General features: G+C 40.6%; 1 protein-coding gene and 1 non-coding gene across 2 annotated transcripts; one reads left to right on the top strand and one right to left on the bottom strand.

Annotated features, from left to right (window-relative positions):
* The first annotated feature begins 1,012 nt into the window (after positions 1 to 1,012).
* Positions 1,013 to 20,022, top strand: ret (ret proto-oncogene receptor tyrosine kinase). The gene is made up of 20 exons (XM_054599894.1): positions 1,013 to 1,282; positions 11,155 to 11,394; positions 11,649 to 11,936; positions 12,348 to 12,586; positions 12,684 to 12,879; positions 12,970 to 13,169; positions 13,692 to 13,974; positions 14,105 to 14,236; positions 14,565 to 14,675; positions 14,802 to 14,915; positions 15,033 to 15,274; positions 15,370 to 15,517; positions 15,637 to 15,744; positions 15,828 to 16,042; positions 16,382 to 16,504; positions 16,592 to 16,662; positions 16,835 to 16,972; positions 17,125 to 17,224; positions 17,877 to 18,024; positions 18,931 to 20,022. Exons 1-20 carry the CDS (start codon positions 1,219 to 1,221, stop codon positions 19,086 to 19,088), a joined length of 3,318 nt encoding a protein of 1,105 aa, XP_054455869.1. The 5' UTR covers positions 1,013 to 1,218; the 3' UTR covers positions 19,089 to 20,022.
* trnak-uuu (transfer RNA lysine (anticodon UUU)) lies at positions 6,581 to 6,653 on the bottom strand. Its single transcript has one exon. It is a non-coding gene; the product is annotated as a tRNA-Lys (tRNA).
* Positions 20,023 to 20,958: the final 936 nt, after the last annotated feature.

Here is a 20,958-nt window from a genome sequence, read left to right as displayed (position 1 = left end):
CTTCCTATTTAAATACAGTCTATGGTTTCTTCTAGTATTTTCTTTTTTTATAAAGCCTAGTTGATACAAATGAGACAAATTGGACCAAAGACAGCAGGTGCAAATATATAATAGCAGTGTTTTCTTCCACTTGGTGGATGTTGCTGGAGCTCCTGAGAAGCCCTGCTGTCCCCTCTGCAGCCCAGTGAGCTCTGGTGTTTTTGCTCCATGCGGAGACATTGATTGGAGAGCGATTGCTGTGTGAGTGACTGGTGTCCTGCCCCGAGGCTGCAGCAATGCATCACTCCACACACCATCCAGTCACAGAGAGATAGCTCACTTGAACAGCAGCCTTTAGCCACGGACATATACTCAAGACATGAGGGGGGGGAGGAGGTCCCACAAAGTTTGACCAGAGTCACACAGCTGGTCTTAGAGTATTAGGTGATTTTGTTCTGGGACTTAAAAGTGTAATCTATTAGTAGATAGACACTGCACATGTCAGCTAGTTATTAGGGAAGTATAATTAATTCACATGGTGTTTAAGGGCTGCAGCTAAACTGTGTAATGGTTCATCATTTAGCTCTGCTACACCCCCATTGGCAGGAGTTAATCTGATGCTGAGTCACTGACTGAAACCTTATATCCTTAAAAATATTTTAATCCACTGAAGCATATATGTATATTAATGTCATCAGCGCTACTAGAAGTGAAATAATGATTAGATAATCATACATAAATGATAACAGATCTGCTATAATGAAGCAGTGATTAAAATGAGCACACCTGATACTTTTTTTTTTTTTTTTTTTTTTTTAAACATTGCCTGTTCCTTTAAAATGCACCATTTAATGGTAATTGTTAATATTTTTTTCCCCCGCAGAGTGTTAATGAGGTGAATGACCTGCTGTTAAATTATGCTTTTAAATGTCCTGTAGATGCTGTGCTGCCTGCTGCTGTGAGCAGTGAAGCAGTGAGGCAGTGAGCCTCCTCCCCCTGGTCAGCCAGTCAGCCAGACAGCCAGTCAGCCAGTCAGCCCAGCAGCAGCGCGTCTATGGGACACTGAGTATTTCATCCCCCTGCCCGGATCCACACACAGGACACACACTGGTTTATACAACGCCTGCATTTTTTTTCAAACGATTTGATTTTTTTTAAATGTTTTTTTTATCGTCGCTCTAAGGAACTTTTTTTTGAATCTCATTTTCAATCAGAAACTTTCACTTATGGTTCGCGAATATGGGGTTAAGTTGTGGTTTCTCTCGGGGAAACATCGTTGTGCTGCTGCTGCTGCTGCTGGAAGGTAAGCTCCATCATCAGACTCATCATCAGACTCATGCACATGAAGGGCCACAAGAAGAAATTTAAATATGTGTTTCACTAAAGTGTGTTTCCAACTAGTGGTTTACTTGAAAAAAAGATGAGGAAAAATAAAAATAATAGAACTTATTTTAAAAATTAAAAAAATTAAAATGTTAAAAAGGAGAAAATTAGAAATTGTGTTTTATAACGCAAAATCCCCTTTGAGACATGATCTGTTAATCAGACAGAATCAGGTTTTTTTTTTTTAAAGCATCCTCTTCATCTCCTGTAAAGCAATTACTTGAGGTATGAAATATAATTCGTATGGTTTGGGATGCACTCTAAATTCACAAAATGTACGATTCTCTACAAAAACTTACAGTCCTGGGGAAAAATGAACAGAAATACAGAGAGGAAAAATGTCTGAGCTGCAACAAACGGAGCCAGTGGACCTGAAATCTAGATGGTAACTGACAAATAGGCTACACATGAAATTGGCTGCTCATGTGTGAAGCTAAATAGCTTTGCTAAATTGCAACATTTTGGAAAGTGAGTGAGTTTTTTAGGCTTTTCCCAGAAGAGTCTGAAATGGCAAGAACACAAAGCCGGCACTGTTTCACGCTGAGTAAAGTGATACTTGCATTGTGCACTGCCTGTTATGCGTGGTATGGCACTGAAACCTGGAGTCAGATGAATACAGCCGTATATCATAATATTATAATCCCATTCACAATCCCACAGCCCAACTGTACCAACACTGTCCTCCCATGCCGTCTATATTTAAAGTGTCTCTCATAGCTCAGGAGTGTGCAAATCTCAGTGTGTGGCATGTATGTCAAATGTGATGCTTGGACAGATATAGGCCATTGTGATGAATCCCTGAATTTGTTTTTGGTCTCAACTGAGGTTACTATCAGCGCTTTCATAAGGGATGTAATGTGTAAAATTTGGATGATCATCACAGTCTTTTAGTGGAATTGAGATGTGAAGTGGTTGTTAATTTTCTTGTAGATGGGTCAGAGCTTTTTTATGCCTGCAAAACTGGGCTTACACTACTAATAAACTACATGCCTACGTAACCGCCCAAGGGAGCACTTTCCTGCAGTGTTGTTAAAATGATTAATGGAAATTTTAAGGTGCCACAGCTGTATGTAATGCTCTCTGCTCATTTTTTCACTGTGACAGACAGTGTGGCTCTCAGTGCAAAGGGCCTGATAGATGTATGCTCCCATCACACTTACAGGAGACATGATGCTCCTGCACACATTTACATCTCAGCTCTGCTTTGTTCTGCGCGTATTGTCACTGAGGCCGGCGTTTCTCCCGGTATTTATAGATGAGCACAGTTGGTCCAGTTCGATTTCATATGTCAAGGACGTGATGGTAATTAACTGGGTGCTGAAACCTACACCCTACGTAAATGCAGCGCTCCTCACCTGCCTATTTGTTGCAACAAAAGACCTACACTTGGTACAGAGAGGAGAAGAGGCGAGCTGCAGGCAGGTGTGCAGCAGCTGCTCCTATCTCTAGGCAAACACTGGCTGTTTGTTTTGTTTAGGAAAATATCGCCTGTTATACAAGTGCACACAGCGTTCAGATAGCACGTCGGACGTGAACCTCAAAATGACACATCAGATTGATTTTGCTGTAGATGTTCAAGCTGGTTTTTTTTATTTCACTTTTGGAGGACGTTCTGACTGTTGACGTCAATAACAATACGACCATTTCCTCCTGTACAAGTTTCTTAAATCTCCAAATGAGTTTCATAAATGTGATGCACTTTTTGTATCACATAACCTCTTATGCAAGATTTTATTATTATACATGTCATTCAATATTTGATAGAATGTAAGGAGAAAACAAAAAATAGTTAGTGTTTGGTAATTCCCCTCGTCACGGTTCCAGGTAACTCATTAGTTTAGTGTTTCTTGCTGAGGTAATCAAACAGAGGAAATTGGCAATCACCATTCACTATAAGAGTAATCAGCACTTTTAAATGTGACTGCGTCACCATGCACTTACGAGTAGAGTTAAGCAGAGTAGAGCTAAAAGTTAAAGCAGAGCCGTTCAACAAATAAGAAGTGAATTAAGGGCTGGGACGCCTTTTTGATTATGTGGTCAGAGATCGTAGAGTTTTGTGCAGTTTTGATGTAAAAATGTTTTCTTACGATCATGTCTGACCGGAAGATCCAAGTCACAGAAATTTTCCGTTCAGTCATGGCTTTGTTAAGATTTTAACTTTTGATTTTAGGAAGATCATATGGACTTCCCTGTGTGCTTTTTTTAAATTTTTTTATTGAGGCTGGCTAATGAGATCTCATGACTTAGACTAGTTTAAAGAAACACTGGGAGCTTATGGACTGGTTTGCTTTTCAGAGGTTAACAAAATGTTCAGAACTGAAACTCTACCATCTATAATACCTTATGTGACTATACCTCGTGTAAGCCACCAAATCCTTTTAACAGACACTTCTGTGTAATCCATCACTTCCACAAGAAGAGCCACAGATGTTTTCACATAAAAGCATCGATCCGTTTATCATCCACCGTGACCTTGCTACTGTAGCTTTGACCCTGCTTTGCCCTGTGACCTTTGAAACCTTAACCAAGTGGTAATCCCCAGTGATGACCCCACCGTCCGAGAGGAAGCAGTGATGCCTCCTCCTCCTCGTTGCTGTAGAATGATCATTTTCATCAGCATTTTTTCCTTTTGAGAAGGACCAGACCAATAAATCTCATTTGTTACATGCTGCTATTTGATTTAGCTCCTTATTACATTATATCACTTAGTAAAGCTTCTGTCTTGCGCTGCCTATGGATGCATCATAAATCTTGTCAATTTTCTAGTCTTGCTGTCACTACATCTCTTTTAGGATAATTGGAAAACATCAGGAGACAAGTTCTTTGCTTTAGAGTATATCTTTTATATTAAATTACGTAAACAGCGTTGCTTCTTTTTGTGTATATCTGAAAACTAGATAATTTCATTACTTGTCTATGGCACTGGCACAGGGAAGATATTTTTGGGTATTTAGTTTATTGCTTTTTGTAAAAAAAAAAATATGGCATTTAACAACTGGCCTCAGCTTCCATCCATCCATCTCGCCACGAACCTCCCTGTACCTGAAAGGATAATAAGATAATAATGATCAGAATCACAGCAGTGATGCAGCAGTTTCAGTCTTTCAAAGTTTGACGCTTTGTCTCTCAGTTATAACTCGTCCTTTTGCCAAAACATGCAATTTTTAATCAGCAAAATGTTGGCAAAAATGCATCATCCCATTTTCAAGCTTTCGATCAAACTGAAAGTGTTTTTTAGTGTCATATCTGATATTACTTCATTGTTGGGAGTTTAAGTCGCCAAATTCTAACTCTGGACTGTTGCTTCTGCTGCTGCTGGCGCTGCATGGATGCCGCTCCTACCTGTCAAAGCTCTCTGCCTGATCTTCTAGTCAGTTCAGGGTCACACTTCCCTCTCATGCATGGATAAAATCTAATTTGCTGTGGTGAAAGGACAAGGAGACATTGATTGAAATTTCGCCCTCTGGGCATTTAGTACTCTCGTTTCACACGGGCCTCGACAAGTTATTTTCCAGTTGCCTAGTGGTCCGCGCTGTGTTTGACCCATCGTTTACAACAATGAACAAAACAAAAGAGCGAGCTCAGCTCATTTGATTCCACATGGTCGTGTGTCATTGCAAAAGTGGATGTGGGTGATAAACATAGTTTTTTAACAGATTTAAAAGATGCTTAGTGTACCAGCTTGAAACATGAACATCTAATTTATAAATTCATTGTAAATTTATGTGACAATTGTTGGACTGATTTCTTTTTTATATATTCAAACCTCATTAAAACCCTATTGCATTCTGTCAAAATGAGAATGTTGCTGCGCGCCGCTCCTCCACCAGCCCCACCCTGGCATCTCCCTATGTCCATTTGTTTGGTCCTTCACTTTACTGAAGTGGGTAAACATGTCGGAAATTCTTTTTCCACCACCTGCCAGTGCCAGAAACTCTGAGAGCTACACTTCCATTTGTGCTGGAAGATCAGCACTTTCCGTTCTCTGACATAAAGCGACGGCCCTCCCTTTGTTTCCATACTGTAATCCATCAGATCCACTGTGAAACCTGATGTGGTGAAATACTATGTAGCAGCAGCCAGAAGCTAATAGTACTAGTCACCTCAATAGTGCTCTTTTTAGTTTAGGTACTGCATGAAATCTTAAAGTGGTAAATATTTGTTGATGCTAAAATGCTACACATAGTACTGTTAGTGTGGAAATAGAACCCCACAAGTAATACATTTTATATTTCATTCATTTTTAAGTGTTTACTTCCTTAGCACGCCTGAACTTTTGATACAATGGCAAAAAAAAGGTTAAATATGAAATATGTGTAAGTTATACATATGCATGTTTGCTTTTTAGCAATGCTAGCAGCGTAGCTAAAGTGGTTCTCTACGTGTCTGTCAACAACTATTGGGTAGATTGCCTTAAATGTTGTTCATTCATGATCCCCAGAAGATGAACCCTGATGACTTTAACTGTCCCACGACTTTCATCTAACACCATCATAAAATACTTTGGTTTGTGGCCAAATACTTCCAAAACTAATGACCATTGAAAGTTGTACTTTCTGTAAAGTATTGATAAGTAAATGTTTAGCATGCTAACAAGCTAAACTATGATGGTCGACATGGTAAACATGTAACCTGCTAAAAATCACAATCTTAGCATTGTCATTGTGAGCATGTTAGCCAAATATAACTGGTGTTAGCATTGTGCACAAACACCTGCCGTTAGCAAGAACAGCCTCACTGAGCTGCTAGCATGACTTTCCAATTGTGAAGGGTCTGTTTCTCTTCGCAATGGTTGTACAGGTTCCCCTTTATCTGGATACAGTTAGTAGGAGAAAATATAAAGATACGAAATGGAAAGTAAACATTGGTCAAAAAGCCTTGATTCTCAAATCAGTCATCTAGTAAGCTGAAACCATGAAAACAAGAGCCGTGCTGCAGTGAACTATTAAATGACACAAGTGCATTTTGCCACAGTCACTTATATCTAATAATAATAATAATAATAATCAATCCTTTATTAGTCCCACAATGGGGAAATTATTTCTCTGCATTTAACCCATCCCGGAGGAGCAGTGGGCTGCAATGAAGCGCCCGGGGAGCAACTTGGGGTTAGGTGTCTTGCTCAAGGACACCTCGGCATGTTGCCGGTAGAGGGGTTTGAACCACCAACCTTGTGGTTGCTCTACCTCATGTGCCACAGCCGCCCCGAAAATACTACCGCCCGAACAGGGACTTGAACCCTGGACCCTCAGATTAAAAGTCTGATGCTCTACCGACTGAGCTATCCGGGCTCTTTGTCTACTTCTGTGTACATGTCAGTGAATCTGATGGCTTGTTACCAGCGCTGTGATGAGGATAGAGATGTTTTATCAAAGCAGTCTAATGACCACTGCGTCAAACTCAGTCAGGAGCTCTATGATGTACCATGTATTCAATTTTTGATGCCACTGTCGCTCCCGCAGGAATTCTTAAACTGAATTTGTACTTGCAGCTAACCCCTGAGGAGATGTTCTATTAGATTTCTTGATGACTGATGAACATGGTTCATTGGATCTTAGCTCTTGTATTCTCTGAGGGCTAATTGGATTACATTATGTTGTAATTGATTATTATGTTACGGCATGCTTCATGGTAACCTGAGTATCTACCTGGAGCCTCACTACCTCCTCGCAACTGAGATCAGATATCGTATTACTCTGATGAAAAGTTTGATGACTGTGTCATCATAACAGGATATGACTTTCTTTCCTTATTACGCCTCATTGTTTTGAAATTGAAAGAATCACAATCAGGACTATATTAAAATCCAGGTTCTGGATCCGGTGTGATATGACAAAGCAATCATGCATGCTGGCACAGGAAACCAAGAGGGAGAGATTTCCAAACATTATGATTAATAATAGCTTTCAAAAGTGAACTTATAGCTCAAAGTGCAGCTTTTTAGTTAATTGAATCCTTGATAAGAACCATTCCCATAACTATTACGTCTTTGGAAGCAGAGTAATCGTGATAGGTTTCAGAGTGATTATGATATTAATCGTGTTTATATCACCAAGATTTAACTAGTGAATACGCAGCTACTTTGTAATAGTTGATGGATTCTTTGAAAATGTGGATATTGATGGACTAAATAGTGGCTGTAAAATGAACAGTAGATCTAATATTTCTGTGGCCACGCAGCTACACAAAAGGGTCCATATTACGTGCAACGGAGATGATTGCACACATGCAGCCATCAGCCGTTCACCCCGTCCGTCTCATCAGTGGAAAACAATCAGTATCACTGTTGATTAGTACGGTTATTGATCGGTCTGTTGCCAGATACAAGGCCTTTTCAGTGGGTCGTTACCAGGGACAGATGCAGAGCTCGTTGACCTTGGGAGAGAAAGGGCACCGGGCGGATCTCTAACGGCAGGAGCTCCAGTCTACGAGCAAGATCAGTGAGGGAATGAATCATACACTTCTCCTGCTGTTGACAAGGATGCTCAGTGAGGACGTCTGGGTGGGAGATCCACCCTTTATTTCATTGAAACTTAGAGGGACACTCACAGAGGTAGAGGCAGCCTGTGGGTTAGTCTAGCACATGAGCTCATAGCTGGTAAATCTATCAGCCGAAGCACGCATTGAGCTAATTGAGTTCCTGTCTTTGTCTGGGACGACGGAGAGGGCGTCCCACCCTATCAGCTCATACTAGTCCTAGACACGCTGTGGTCTATGGCTGACTGAGCACATGGCTTCAGATTTTCTGATGAGCTTGTGTCCTTTTTGTCCTTCCACGGTTAAAATATGAAACAGAACTGACACAGGCCATAATTAACTCAAGGATAACTGCCTTCGTCAAAGGCATACGTGTATAGATGAATGAAAGGGGTTTTTTTCGCTGTTGTTTTTTTCACCAAACAAGCGACATATGAGTTTCAGTATATCTACTCAGCAGTACATGATATCTTTTGCAAACATGGACTGCAAACACGGACTGAGTCCTCCTGTTCAAACACTGGCTTTGTTTGCAAAATGACTTACTCCGGCTTTTGAAGAAATGACACAGTACATGGCAGCTAAGCGTCTGTTTTATTGGTGTTTGGAAGCTGTAAAAGGTCTGCTTATGGTGGTAATGTTTGCACACTGTGAGTTATAGGAGGTCAAGGCTGTTCTAAAAAACTGCTCATTGTCCACGTATATGTCATAATCTGAAAAACACAGATTTGAAATTAAACCTGTGTTTTATCTTTTATTTTTTAAATCATTATTCGTGCGTGGTCATCAGAGGTTAAATGTCTTTACGATCTGTATTACCATTATAGTTGCGCATCGTTTAGGGAAGCTAATGAGTCATACTTTTGGAAAATCTTCATCATGGCTACACAGACCAAAGATGCCATTTGCTAAGAGAGGCCTGCTTGATCCATTCAATTAATTAGTTTTGATATAAACTGCTTGCTTTCTGTTGGCTTCAGTCCTGGAAAGAAATTGAATTTTGAATGATATAAACAAATTGTGTTGTATGGGGGTCCAGCCACCGTGGCTTCGTGCCAAGGCCGGCATACATAAATACGTTCAGCTCACGATGGTTCACATGTTGGACCCTCTAGTTGTATTTGTCGAGCTGCTGTCATCCGCTCTGTTTGATTCATGACGGTGTCATGTGTAAGATGTCTGTGGATTAAATTAATTTCTTTATTAATATAACACAGGGCTGTTGAACGGAGTATATTTCTAGCTTGTTAAAGACACAATTTTATCCAAGGTCTTTAGCATCTTATCAAATAATACAACGATTAGTCTAATAATGTATCATGATAATGATTAAGCTGCAGTTCTCAACTCTTATTGGGCCTTTGTCAGGAAGATAATGGCTCCCTCTAATGGCCATTTTAAGTATTGGATGGAGACCTACGCTAAGATGCATATTCTTTTGCAATTAACTTCCTATATTTTCTCACATAAAAAAACATCATATTCTGTTATTTTGCTACTTGAACTCCTATATATTATTTGAAGTTACCTTGAGTAAATTCACAGTATATATATGTTGCAGAGAGTTACATTTTAAGTGTTTTTACAGGATGTTACAGGTGCTATACCATGTTGTACTACTATAGTAAGGCCATCCAACTATGTTGAACCCTTGTGTTTCTGCCTTCCAAGGTCTTGCAACACTGTACTTTTTACTCTAGAAAAAGTACAGTGTTTCGAGTAAAAAACAATTGGCTTTTCATCAGACTCAGGGGTATCAAACAATCTTGTGCACGTCATTGAATCAATGTTGTTTCACTTATGATCATCATTTCATGATGTTTTGGTCTGGTTTGAAATCTCCAGCTTGATAACATCCCAAACTCACTTTGAATGATATCCTCTGTTGTGCAACCCAGGAAACACACATAGCCAATTTGATTAACAAAATTTTCCTTGTGGGTTTATATTACATGCATTCCTGCAATGATTAGCATTTTCTGATTTGTCCAACATAGTAGACTTTCAGTTAAAAAATAATATTGATGAATGACCTATCTCAGTACCTGCCTTTTATGAAAGAGTGTATACGATAATCCTTAGATTATTTTGTTGTAACATAATTTCCACATTATTTTAAGCCTTTCCCAGCTTTTGCCTGTATGAAAATTGAGTATATCAATAAAGAAATTTAATTACGTTGGGGTTTTAACCAGTACGACCAAGACAGGAGATTGAAAACATCTACAAGGAAACCATTTGAGCTGGCCTCTATCAGGTCTAAATACCGAACAAAAAACAATAAAGCAAACCTAAACCAGATAAAGCCTCGAGACATTTTTCAAGCTGAATGGTTCTAGTTTGGTTGTGGTAAATTTAGAAAATGGAAAACCATCCCTCAAATCTGTGTCGTGAAACTGACCCAACTGAGCACCATCCCAGCAAGATTAACAAACAAGTGTCCCGCTGTTTGTTTTTGTCTCAGGAACACTTTTAATAAAAAGGACTGCAGCCTCCCTGAGTATATCTCCATCCTTCAGGAAGGACGGCCACATTTTATCCATCAGCTCGGCCTCCTGTCACCCGACCCCCACCAAATTAAATCAATGTCTGAAACCAGAGCCGAGGCCTCAACTGCACCAACAGAAATAGAAAATCTAGTTTTGCTGTCTGCTAATGACATTAGTGCGTTCACTAAATGGTCGCCTACCGTCATCAAAGAGGAACATAACAGGGATATAATTACAGGAGGAACACTCAGGTCTCCATTTTCCTGTAAAACACAAAGCCTGCTATAGCTCTTTATGGATTTCCTCAACACACATGCACACATACTCACCCCACATCCCCCTCTGGTAGGTAATGATTCATCTCTCCTCCATATCTTGTTATCCCTTGTAATTAAACTTTTCAAGGTGAACACAAGGAGAATCGGAAACCACATGTTATTGACCGTATGAGAAATTCATTAAAAGAGCTGCATAAGTGTCATTTGAGCCCTCCTTTCAATTTCCGCTAACGGGGGGAGATGACAGACATCAGAGGAGGAAAAAAAATAATTAATCTGTCATATCCCATGTATGTGTTAATTTCCATTCAGTGGCCAGACAGCATTGTCAGTGGTTATTGTTCCCACAGTTAAATCTCTAGAAAGAGATGTCTGATAACTGCTAACCCTAACTGTTATCCTGCTCTGTAATAATACTCAGCATTAGCTACTGTCACACCTTATTTTCAGTTATCAAAATGTCCCCCTTAAAGTGTATATAACTAAACCCACCTGTGATCCATTTGGCTGCCTGCTTTTTAACGTCTGGTTATTTCTTCTTTCTGCAGGAGCGACAGGGCTGTACTTCCCTCAGAATGAGTACATCGAGACGGTGTACGTTGGCCAGCAGGCAGGGACGCCGATCCTCCAGGTCCACGCCATGCTGGACAGCGACTCTGAGCGACCGCATTTCTACCTGTGCTTGACGCGCATACGTCCAGCCTACAGCTCCTGGTTCAATCTGGACATCAACACTGGAATACTGTCCTTGAACAAAACCCTGGAGGAGAGCGACTTCGCCTTGCTACGTGAGTTTGGTGTGAGCATTTTAATGAAAATGTATAGTCTCCTTTTTTTCCAGGTGTCCCCCACACATGAGAGTGAATTAGTTCCTTGACGTTTATCACTTTTGCATAATGCTTTGGCTCCATGTTCAGGTCTCTTGCCCTCAGGATGATAATGTAATTGCATACAGGCAAAAAAAAAGAGCTTAGTCATCAAAAAGAGCACTGTCTGAGATTAAAACGGCGCCTGATTTTGTCCTGGCTGTGTGTCCCATTAGAACACTCATGGTCCGTGAAGAAGTTGTCCCTGAATGCCATGGTGATACCTAACTTCGCGAGGACGTCCATGTGCATCAGAAACTCCCTTCGGGTCACCCTGGACTTTGTTAATGCCACGATGCCTCAGTGTGCTCAGACGGATATGAAGGAGCTGTGCTTCCCTCACAGAGACGCCTCCAACCCCCACATCATGGAGAACAGGTTCCCCGGGGCCCTACGGCAACTCAGACGTCTCACCAGACTCAACGTGTGCCCCAACTACACCATCACTTACAATGTGGAATCAGGTCGGACACTTTAAAAAGAGACTTTGTAAAATGTTAAATAGGAAATGGCACGTTATTCCTCTTACAAATAAGAGTAAAACAGTTGCAACACTATTGGTCAATTACACAATAACCATAACAATGACCAGTATGATGTCTAGTGTTAGCAAACCTTAGGAATCTATTACTGTATAACACACAATACTCATCATTTCTGACTGTATGACTCTTCTCAACTTTAACTACAGATGAACTAGTTAGCATTTTAGCTCAATGCCTTTATTCCATTACTGTCACTGGTAGCCACTGTGGCAACTGTTAGTATTCTTGCTTTAAATCACAACAATACCAGCTCTGACTCAGTATCTTTCATTCAGACGGTGGCTGTAGTCACATACTCACCTGATTTTGTTTTTTTCCTCTCGTCTGCAGATACTCCAGCACCATTTGCTGTAAATGAGAACACCTCAGAGCTGGTGGTGACGGCTCCGTTGGACCGCGAGGAGAGCGAATGCTACCGACTCCTGCTGGTCTGCACAGTCCGGACAGAGACGGTCATCACCAAGGTGGAAACTTCACTGGATGTGTATGTCAACGATGAGGACGATAATGCGCCGTATGTAAATGGAACAGACACAGCAGATGTTATCATCAGCTTCAATCGAACAAGGGTGAGGAGACCAATATGAATCAGACCAGATCAGTTTGGATTGTTTTATAGTGTTTGCTGATTTAATCTTCTTTACATTTCTTTCTTTTTTTCTTCAGGGTGGCTCCTTTGGTGCTTTGTTTGTCTTTGACAGGGATTTAACCCCCATCTACCCCATAGACCAGAGTCACAATAAGTATGTGGGGACCTTGCTCAACAATGACCCATGGATAAAGGAAACATTTGACATTAAAGGCACCTTCAGTGAAAAGAAAGCTACTCTTGGAGGAATCCGAGAGACCGTCTACAACTACCGTAAGTAATCCTGGAGCTAAAACAAATCATTTGTTTTTATGAGCGCTGTAGATTTTCATCAACATTTGCTTGTTTGGCCCTTTATTTTAGAGCTTGTCCTGAAAAAGGACCTGTATGTGACTGAGAATCGCACCCTGCAGCTTGACTACCTGGTAAATGACACCACATACCCCGGTCTAGAGGGAACAGTGTTGCTGCACTTCAACGTCACCATCTTACCCGTCCAAATCCGCTTCCCCAACATCACACACATGTTCACGTTGTCACGTCGAGCTTCTCTCTACGCTCAGGTAAGCGGGACTGCTTATCATACAAATCTAAAACTCTGTTTAGTCTGCCGCTGTCTTAAAGTGTAGGTAGACATGTTTTCAAGTTTTTAGTAACCACATCAAAAGCTCTCTGCTGGATGAACCACACCTGTTTGCATCACATCAGAGTTTGAAAATGATAAAGAGATGCAGCTGAGGAGCTCAGGCTTGATGTCACTGAAGTGGTCAGAAGTGCAACATGCTTCACAGTTTTAATGCAGCAATGATTTCATTCCCCAAATGGATTTAACTCTGAAATGTTATACAGTGTTAATTGTATTAACTATTTAGAAATCCTAGCCATTCAAAAAGCTTAAAAAGTGTTTTCACAATCTTAAACATACTGTGAGACTGCCACCTGCTGGCTCAGTAAGAAATAAAAATAAAAACTGTAATTCAATAATCAGTATCTCTGTTATGCACCCACAAAGCAGTTTGCATTATGCCAACCTTGAACTTAAATAACCTACTGTCTTTTAAATCTCCCGTCCCATCTCCTCTCAGGTCGGCAGAGTCTGTGTGGAAAACTGCCAACAGTTTGATGGCTTCAGGGTCACATACCGGTTCGAGGCGCCGGATAAGAACGTGTCTGCGGACGTGCAGTCCTGCTATGCAGCCATCGGCATCACCCAGGCCCTGGACGAGATGTGGGGACTGCTCTATGTGAACGACTCGGAGGCACTGGGCAGGCCCGAGTGCAAGGACCTGCAGTACCTGGTTGTCGCTCAGGAGGAGGACACACAGCTTGAGGCCAGCACGCGGATACACATCATACTAGATGGTGAAGGTGAGACTGTAACAGTGGAGGTCCACTTCACATTTAGTGAGCTTTTAAAAAGGAAAGGCTTTACTCTTCACATCATCATGTAATCTGTGCTGTCTTTAATCATTTGATTATGTGTGTTTTTTGCACATAGCAAACAAGGCCAGTCAGGAGAGCCAGCAGTTCCTGTCCTGTGCGAAAAACAGATGGCGAGGACACTGTGAGTCTGTCCGAGGCCTGGGGGTAACAACAGGGAGATGCCAGTGGAGGCAAGGCACTGAGAAAGGTACATTTAATTTAATGAACACATAAACGTCATTGGCTTATGTCCACATATATTATGAGACCTTGGAGTCATTTAACTAGAACCAAATGTGGTGGTCTAAGGATCAGCACCAGCATGTTTATCCTTCCCAGTAACATCTTTACTCATTTGTACATCATTTTTGCAAGAAAAACTTCCAGAAAAAAATGTGGTCTTGATTTTGATAAATGCAAGCACTAACAACACCATATGATGGCTTGACAGCGAGACAAGCTGACCATACTTAAACAGTTGTTTGTCATCTGGTAACGTTTTCCCACTTTTTCTGGCCTTTGTGTTAACGTTCCAGGAATTTCGGAAAATTACTCAACCTGCTCCCCTGACCTGCGGACATGTCCAGATAGCTTTTGTGATGCAGTTGAAAGCAAAGATGCGTCAATATGTCCACAAGACTGTACAAGTAAGAAATGTATAGCTTGCTTTTTATTATACTGATGGATTTGAGCACAAATGTAAACATGTAAAGGACATTTTTTTTAACTTAGAAATCTATAAATAGGAGCCTAACTGTTTATTGTCTCTGAAGAGGAAACTGTTACCGGAGGTCATGAACGAGGCTTGAGGAATGGGATCCAGGCTGGATATGGAACCTGCTACTGCTACTCTGAGAGATGCTTTTGTGAGAAGGAGGATGTTGAGGGTGAGTCCTCATAAATCAGACAACATTAAAGTGAAATACAGTGTCTGATAGGGTCCTTATTCATGTCATCTCAAAAATGAACCAGAAATAGATTGTTACTTTCTTGAAATCCTCCAGAGACAATATGTGACGACATGTGTAAGACCATCATTGCCATGGCTCTGCTCCTCTCCTTCATCGTCTCCATCCTCCTGTCCTCGTACTTCATCCACCGGTACCACAAGAACTCGCCTAAGCCGCCGATCGCCTCTGCTGAGATGACTTTCCGCCGGCCAGCTCAGGCTTACCCCATCAGCTTCCCTGGTAACCTCCGCCGGGGCTCGCAGGACTCCATCGAGACAGACACCTTTAAAATACCAGTAAGCCACTTTTTTTGGCCTGTGACAGAATTTCTTAAGCAAAATATATAAAGAACTAGTTAAGAAGTCAACAATATTCCTATTTTCTTCAACAGGAGGATCCGAAGTGGGAGTTTCCTCGTAAAAATCTTGTACTTGGCAAGACTTTGGGAGAAGGAGAGTTTGGGAAAGTTGTCAAGGCAACAGCGTTCAGGCTGAAAGGAAAAGCTGGTTACACCACTGTGGCTGTGAAAATGCTTAAAGGTAAGACAAGCCGGCCAGAGGCCAGACAAGTTGGGGAAGTAATGGTGATATATGAGAAGTGAATGTCTGAAGAGATGAATGGTTTCATCATTACAATCCCTTCTTTTCCTCCATGACAGAAAACGCCTCTCATAGTGAGCTGCGTGACCTGCTGTCAGAATTCACTTTACTGAAGCAAGTCAACCATCCACACGTCATAAAGATGTATGGAGCATGCAGTCAGGACGGTAAGACATCACAGCTCATGATATCCTCTTTCAGGACATGTGTGTTGCACATGGACCTCTAAGTGCTGCATTTCTCTGAATAGGTCCATTGCATCTGATCGTGGAATATGCCAAGTATGGGTCACTCCGCAACTTCCTGCGCGAGAGTCGGAAAGTTGGCCCGAGTTACATGGGCAGGGACACCAACCGAAACTCCAGTTACCTGGAGAACCCAGACGACAGGGCGCTCACCATGGGTGACCTGATCTCCTTTGCATGGCAGATCTCCAGAGGCATGCAATACCTGGCGGAAATGAAGGTATTTGACAAACTAGAAAAGTCAACTATTTCAAAAGAAAATATGTGTGCTCTCTGCAGAGATTTTGCAGTTGAAACAGTTAGTAGAATAAGAGGTGAAAGCAGTTGAAATTTCAGTTAATGTGCAACCACTAAAAGCAGTTAAAGTGTCGTATGAACACTTGTAGATCAAAGTAGTTGAAATGTCAGTTTAGGAGTAAAAATGTCTGTAGTTGAGATGTTTTTGGCATAATTAGTAAAAATGTCAGTCGAAGTGGATGAGTTGAAGCCACTTCCAGTGTGTGAACTGTAAGCATTTGCAATGTCATATGGCTTTAATTGAGGATTTTGGTCCCGACAGCTTGTTCACAGGGACCTTGCGGCACGAAATGTTCTCGTAGCTGAAGGCCGAAAGATGAAGATCTCAGACTTTGGCCTTTCCAGAGACGTGTATGAAGAGGACTCGTATGTTAAGAGGAGCAAGGTAAAGACCAGAGACAGAAAAGTACTCATTTTGGTTTATTTACAACAATATTAAAAAGTTTAAACAAACTCTCTTGCTTATTTCCAGGGTCGTATACCCGTTAAATGGATGGCAATAGAGTCCTTGTTTGATCACATTTACACAACACAAAGTGACGTGTAAGTACAATAAACATTTAAAAAACAGTTTGTCATGTTGGGAAATACACTCATTTACTTTCTTGCCAAGAGCTAGAAAGTGAATATGGGTATTTCCCAAAATGTTAAAGCAGTTATTATTCCATTCTCAATTTATTGAAATATTCTTATGAGCCCCTGTGTTTTCTTCCAGCTGGTCCTTTGGTGTGCTGTTATGGGAGATAGTGACACTGGGAGGAAATCCATACCCAGGTATTGCTCCTGAACGCCTCTTTAACCTACTCAAGACTGGATACAGGATGGAGAGACCGGAGAACTGCTCGGAGGAAATGTGAGCTCCACTCTGTCACTCTGCATCATCTGCTCATCTCTACTGAGTGCAATAACTCCCCTCCACCGCATTAAGACAGTCACGGAAAATGACTGTTGGGAGGATTAAATGATGCTTATTCTCACCAACTGTTAAAACTTTTTCCTCTGCAGGTATAATCTCATGCTTCGATGCTGGAAACAGGAACCAGAAAAGAGGCAGACATTCTCGGACATCAGCAAAGAACTGGAAAAGATGATGGTGAAAAGTCGGGTATGGTGAAGCTTCACAGTACATTAATATAAGTTATTCATATTCTTCCACAGGAAAGCAGTGGGGGTAAGCTATTAATCAGCCTCTTTCCATGCAATACTGGCGCAATCGTGACAACACTTACATGCATCATTGAGATCTGTCTATAAGAATTATTTTGTTTTTCCACTTTTGGATTTGCAGCTGGCCCAAAAAAAGCAGTATATCAGTTCTTGTGGACATCATGTACTGTTGGCTTCTTGTTTAGAGTCACATAAACACAGTCTGCGCTACGCTGCTTCTCTGTATGATATGTCACTCTTCCCAAACGCTTTAGATACCATAATTAGTGTTTGAAGATAAATCCTAAAATGTGGCCTTGGGCAGTGTAATCACAGAGCATACCAGTCAGGCTCATGCTGTTACAATGAGGCTAAATATAGAACATTTAAGGAAAAGGGAATGCAGACGTCCCTGAATGCAGCAGGCTAGTTCTTCCCTGTTGTAGAAAAGAGGTAGTGGGCATGTAACTTGATGTAATTAGTATAGGAGTGCTTTGTCAGTGGACGTCACTGCACTGTGTGACCTTTAGCCTGAGAACACTCAGCCTTAGCACGCTGTGACTCCTCGCCTCACTAATCAGCCTAATCACGCCTTCATCTGCTCCTGTCAGGATTACCTGGACCTGGCGGCGTCCACGCCAGCCGACGCCCTGCTGTACGACGACGCCCTCTCTGAAGAGGACACACCACTAGTGGACTGTAATAACGCCCCTCTCCCTCGAACCCTCCCCTCCACATGGATTGAAAACAAGCTCTATGGTAGAATCTCCCATGCATTTACTAGATTTTAGAAACAGGACACACAACACAAGCTCTCTTTTTTGGCAAGTTGTGATTGGCTTTTTCCGTAGTCAAGTGTGCGTGACTGTGATCTCGGCATGCCTTTTGTTGATTACTGCTGACATATCTCCCATTTCATCGTAAATGAGAGGCTCAGTGAAAAAAAGATCTTGTGTCTTGACTTTGTTGTTTTACTTGGACCTGCTTCTAATGTACATGAATGCTGACCAAAAGTGCTACATTTGTAAATATTGAGTATACCCTTCATTCTAATTTAAATGGCACTGCTCATACTCATGCTTCATCTGCATTTTTATTCGTAGATAGTTAATGTTTTCACTCCATCACATTCCCATTGTCATCATTCCATTATTTGTTTCCATTCTAAGAAACTGTGTGTAACATTTGAAACAGGTCCTTGCTGAATCAATCACTCACTGTGTTTTTTTAATTTCAGATTGTCTTAAATTTACTGACTTTCTGATGTGTATTAGCTATTTATCTATAATGATTTCACAATGCTGAACAGAGAAACAGTAAGGCTTTTGAACTCAACTCTCAGGTGACCTTGATTAAAAGTAAAGAACACATTGGACTTGTTACTTGTGGTCCATCTTCACTTCTGATCAGTGACACCAAGGGAGTCACAGGTCAAAATAGGGGCATGAACATGAACCTTGATACATCACAAAAACTCAATAAATAGACAATTATATGACATTTAACTTCATGTTACATATAAAAAGCCATAACTGTACACCTCTGAGAGTCAAATCAGGACTTGTTTCAGAGACAGACACTACAGAGTTTGATTTGAGAGCCTTACTGTCTGCACGCTGTTAATCTTTCACTGAGTGCAGAAAAATGATATGTTCTCGTTTTTAGGCATGTCATACCCCAACTGGCCTGAGAAGAGCCCGGTACCGCTCAACAGACATGATGCCACTAATCCAGTCTTTACAAGATATGCCAATGATAGTGTTTATGCAAACTGGATGGCTTTGCCTTCACCCGCAAAAGCTGTGGACAAGCTTGATAGCTAAAGACAAACCAACACTGTAGAAAAGATGACTAATTGGTAAATGTGTATATTTCTATAAAACTGTACATATGCAATCTGATGCTAAAGTTGGTTCCCTTTTATTTCTGTTGCACGGGTATTCAATGTTTAAAAACTGGGGTCTTTGTGCTGCAGAAGCGGCAGGATCAATGTAGACCACGCTTCATTCAGCTCTTCAGTATGTTAATTATTACCTCACGGGTCATGTTGGCCAAGTTGTATCACTGCATGACTATTGTACCAGATTGTATGCCAGTGTCAATGTCTTTAAGTGCCTGTGCCGCTTCTACAATAGCCTCCAATTATTAATGTGCAACTGTGAAGATCTTGTTCCAGCCCAGGAATTAAAGGGGACGTCTTTACCATCACCTGCTGTAGACAGCTGGGATTGAGTGGACAAAAGCAAAAGGCTGAACTTGTTCTGAAAATGTAAAGTTTCTACTTTGGAGCATTGTTCTCCTCAAAATGTCAAAGACCCATTTTGTGTTTCTCCCAATAGATGTTTTGAAGCTGTTCTTGCCAAAGAAAAGTAACACAGAAATGATCAGTGATCAGTTTTCTTTTTTGATTCTTTTTTTTTTTTTACATGAAAGATATCAACTAGTGAGTGCTACTCCAGTGTAAGGACATGAGACTTAATGTAGGTTGTGACCGTGTCCAGTGTCAGACTACAGTTCACTTTTGGATTCACTGTAATGGCAATCTTTGTGGAAGACGTATGATTATGTAAACTAATGAGTGTTATCATGTTGTTATTATTTGATTTAGTTCCAATTAATAATAAACATTAAAAATGTGCAATATGTCTACTCACCTCATGTCTCTGAAAGTAGATAGTGAGCATCTGTTTACTGATTAATAAAAAAATGTTTTTGCATTTCTTAAAAATATTCCTAATGTAACTTATATAAATCATGTATTTGTATATATATATATATATATATATATATATATATATATACATTTTGATATATAAATCTCAATTGTATCTCCTTGAAACGTTTACACTAGACACCCCAAGCTCCATTTTAATAGATTCTGTTACCACTTTTAAAGATTTTATAATGTTTTTTGAAATTCTCTCTCGTTTTTAAGCTATTCTAATTGCCTTAATCTTCATTCTTTCTCTATGCAATTTGCTATAACTCATAAGATAAGAAGTATAAGAAATAAATAAATAAAAATTAAAAAAGATACAAACACTATTCCAGCTTCCAAAGCTTTATTTATATCTCATGCAAGACTGACTCCATACTAAGACACTTCATGTTGTTTTTAAGCCATTTTCCCTACTTTTAGTGGGCCTGGTCTCCTCCTCCGTCTCAATTTTCAGGATAAACTGGGCATTCAGAGTATGCATGCAACAGTGACATCACATGAATGTATAAATAGTTAAATGACCAGAAATACAAAAGAAAACCAAATGGAATAAAATTTCAGTAGGCTTCAGCTAACGTCTAACGACAACAACAACAACTCTTTTCATCGGGTGTAAATGGATAACTAATCACAGAAGACATACTTCCATGCTGGATTACAAAGTTTATGAAAGGGATATGATCGCATCAAGCTCTCGTTGGAAAATACAACAGGGATGTATCGAAAGCCTTTTAAAGTGAGTTTCTGGACCATTCTAGTTATAAATGAAAAGAGTTAAAGAGAAAGAAAGAATTAAAGTAAAGTCATATACGACATCAACGATCTCATTGGGTAATAATTTGTCATCTAACTGTACCATGGCTACTTAACATTGTTGCTTCATTCAAATTTGCTTTCTTCACCACATTTCAACGATACTTGCAGACCCTGCTCCTTACTCCTGACCTGCTTGGGTGTCATGCCCAAAAAAATGA

Source organism: Anoplopoma fimbria, chromosome 6, assembly GCF_027596085.1.
Source record: "Anoplopoma fimbria isolate UVic2021 breed Golden Eagle Sablefish chromosome 6, Afim_UVic_2022, whole genome shotgun sequence".
Classification (NCBI taxonomy): domain Eukaryota; kingdom Metazoa; phylum Chordata; class Actinopteri; order Perciformes; family Anoplopomatidae; genus Anoplopoma; species Anoplopoma fimbria.
The sequence above is the reverse complement of the archived record's forward strand: the minus strand, read 5'-3'. Positions and strand labels throughout refer to the sequence as shown.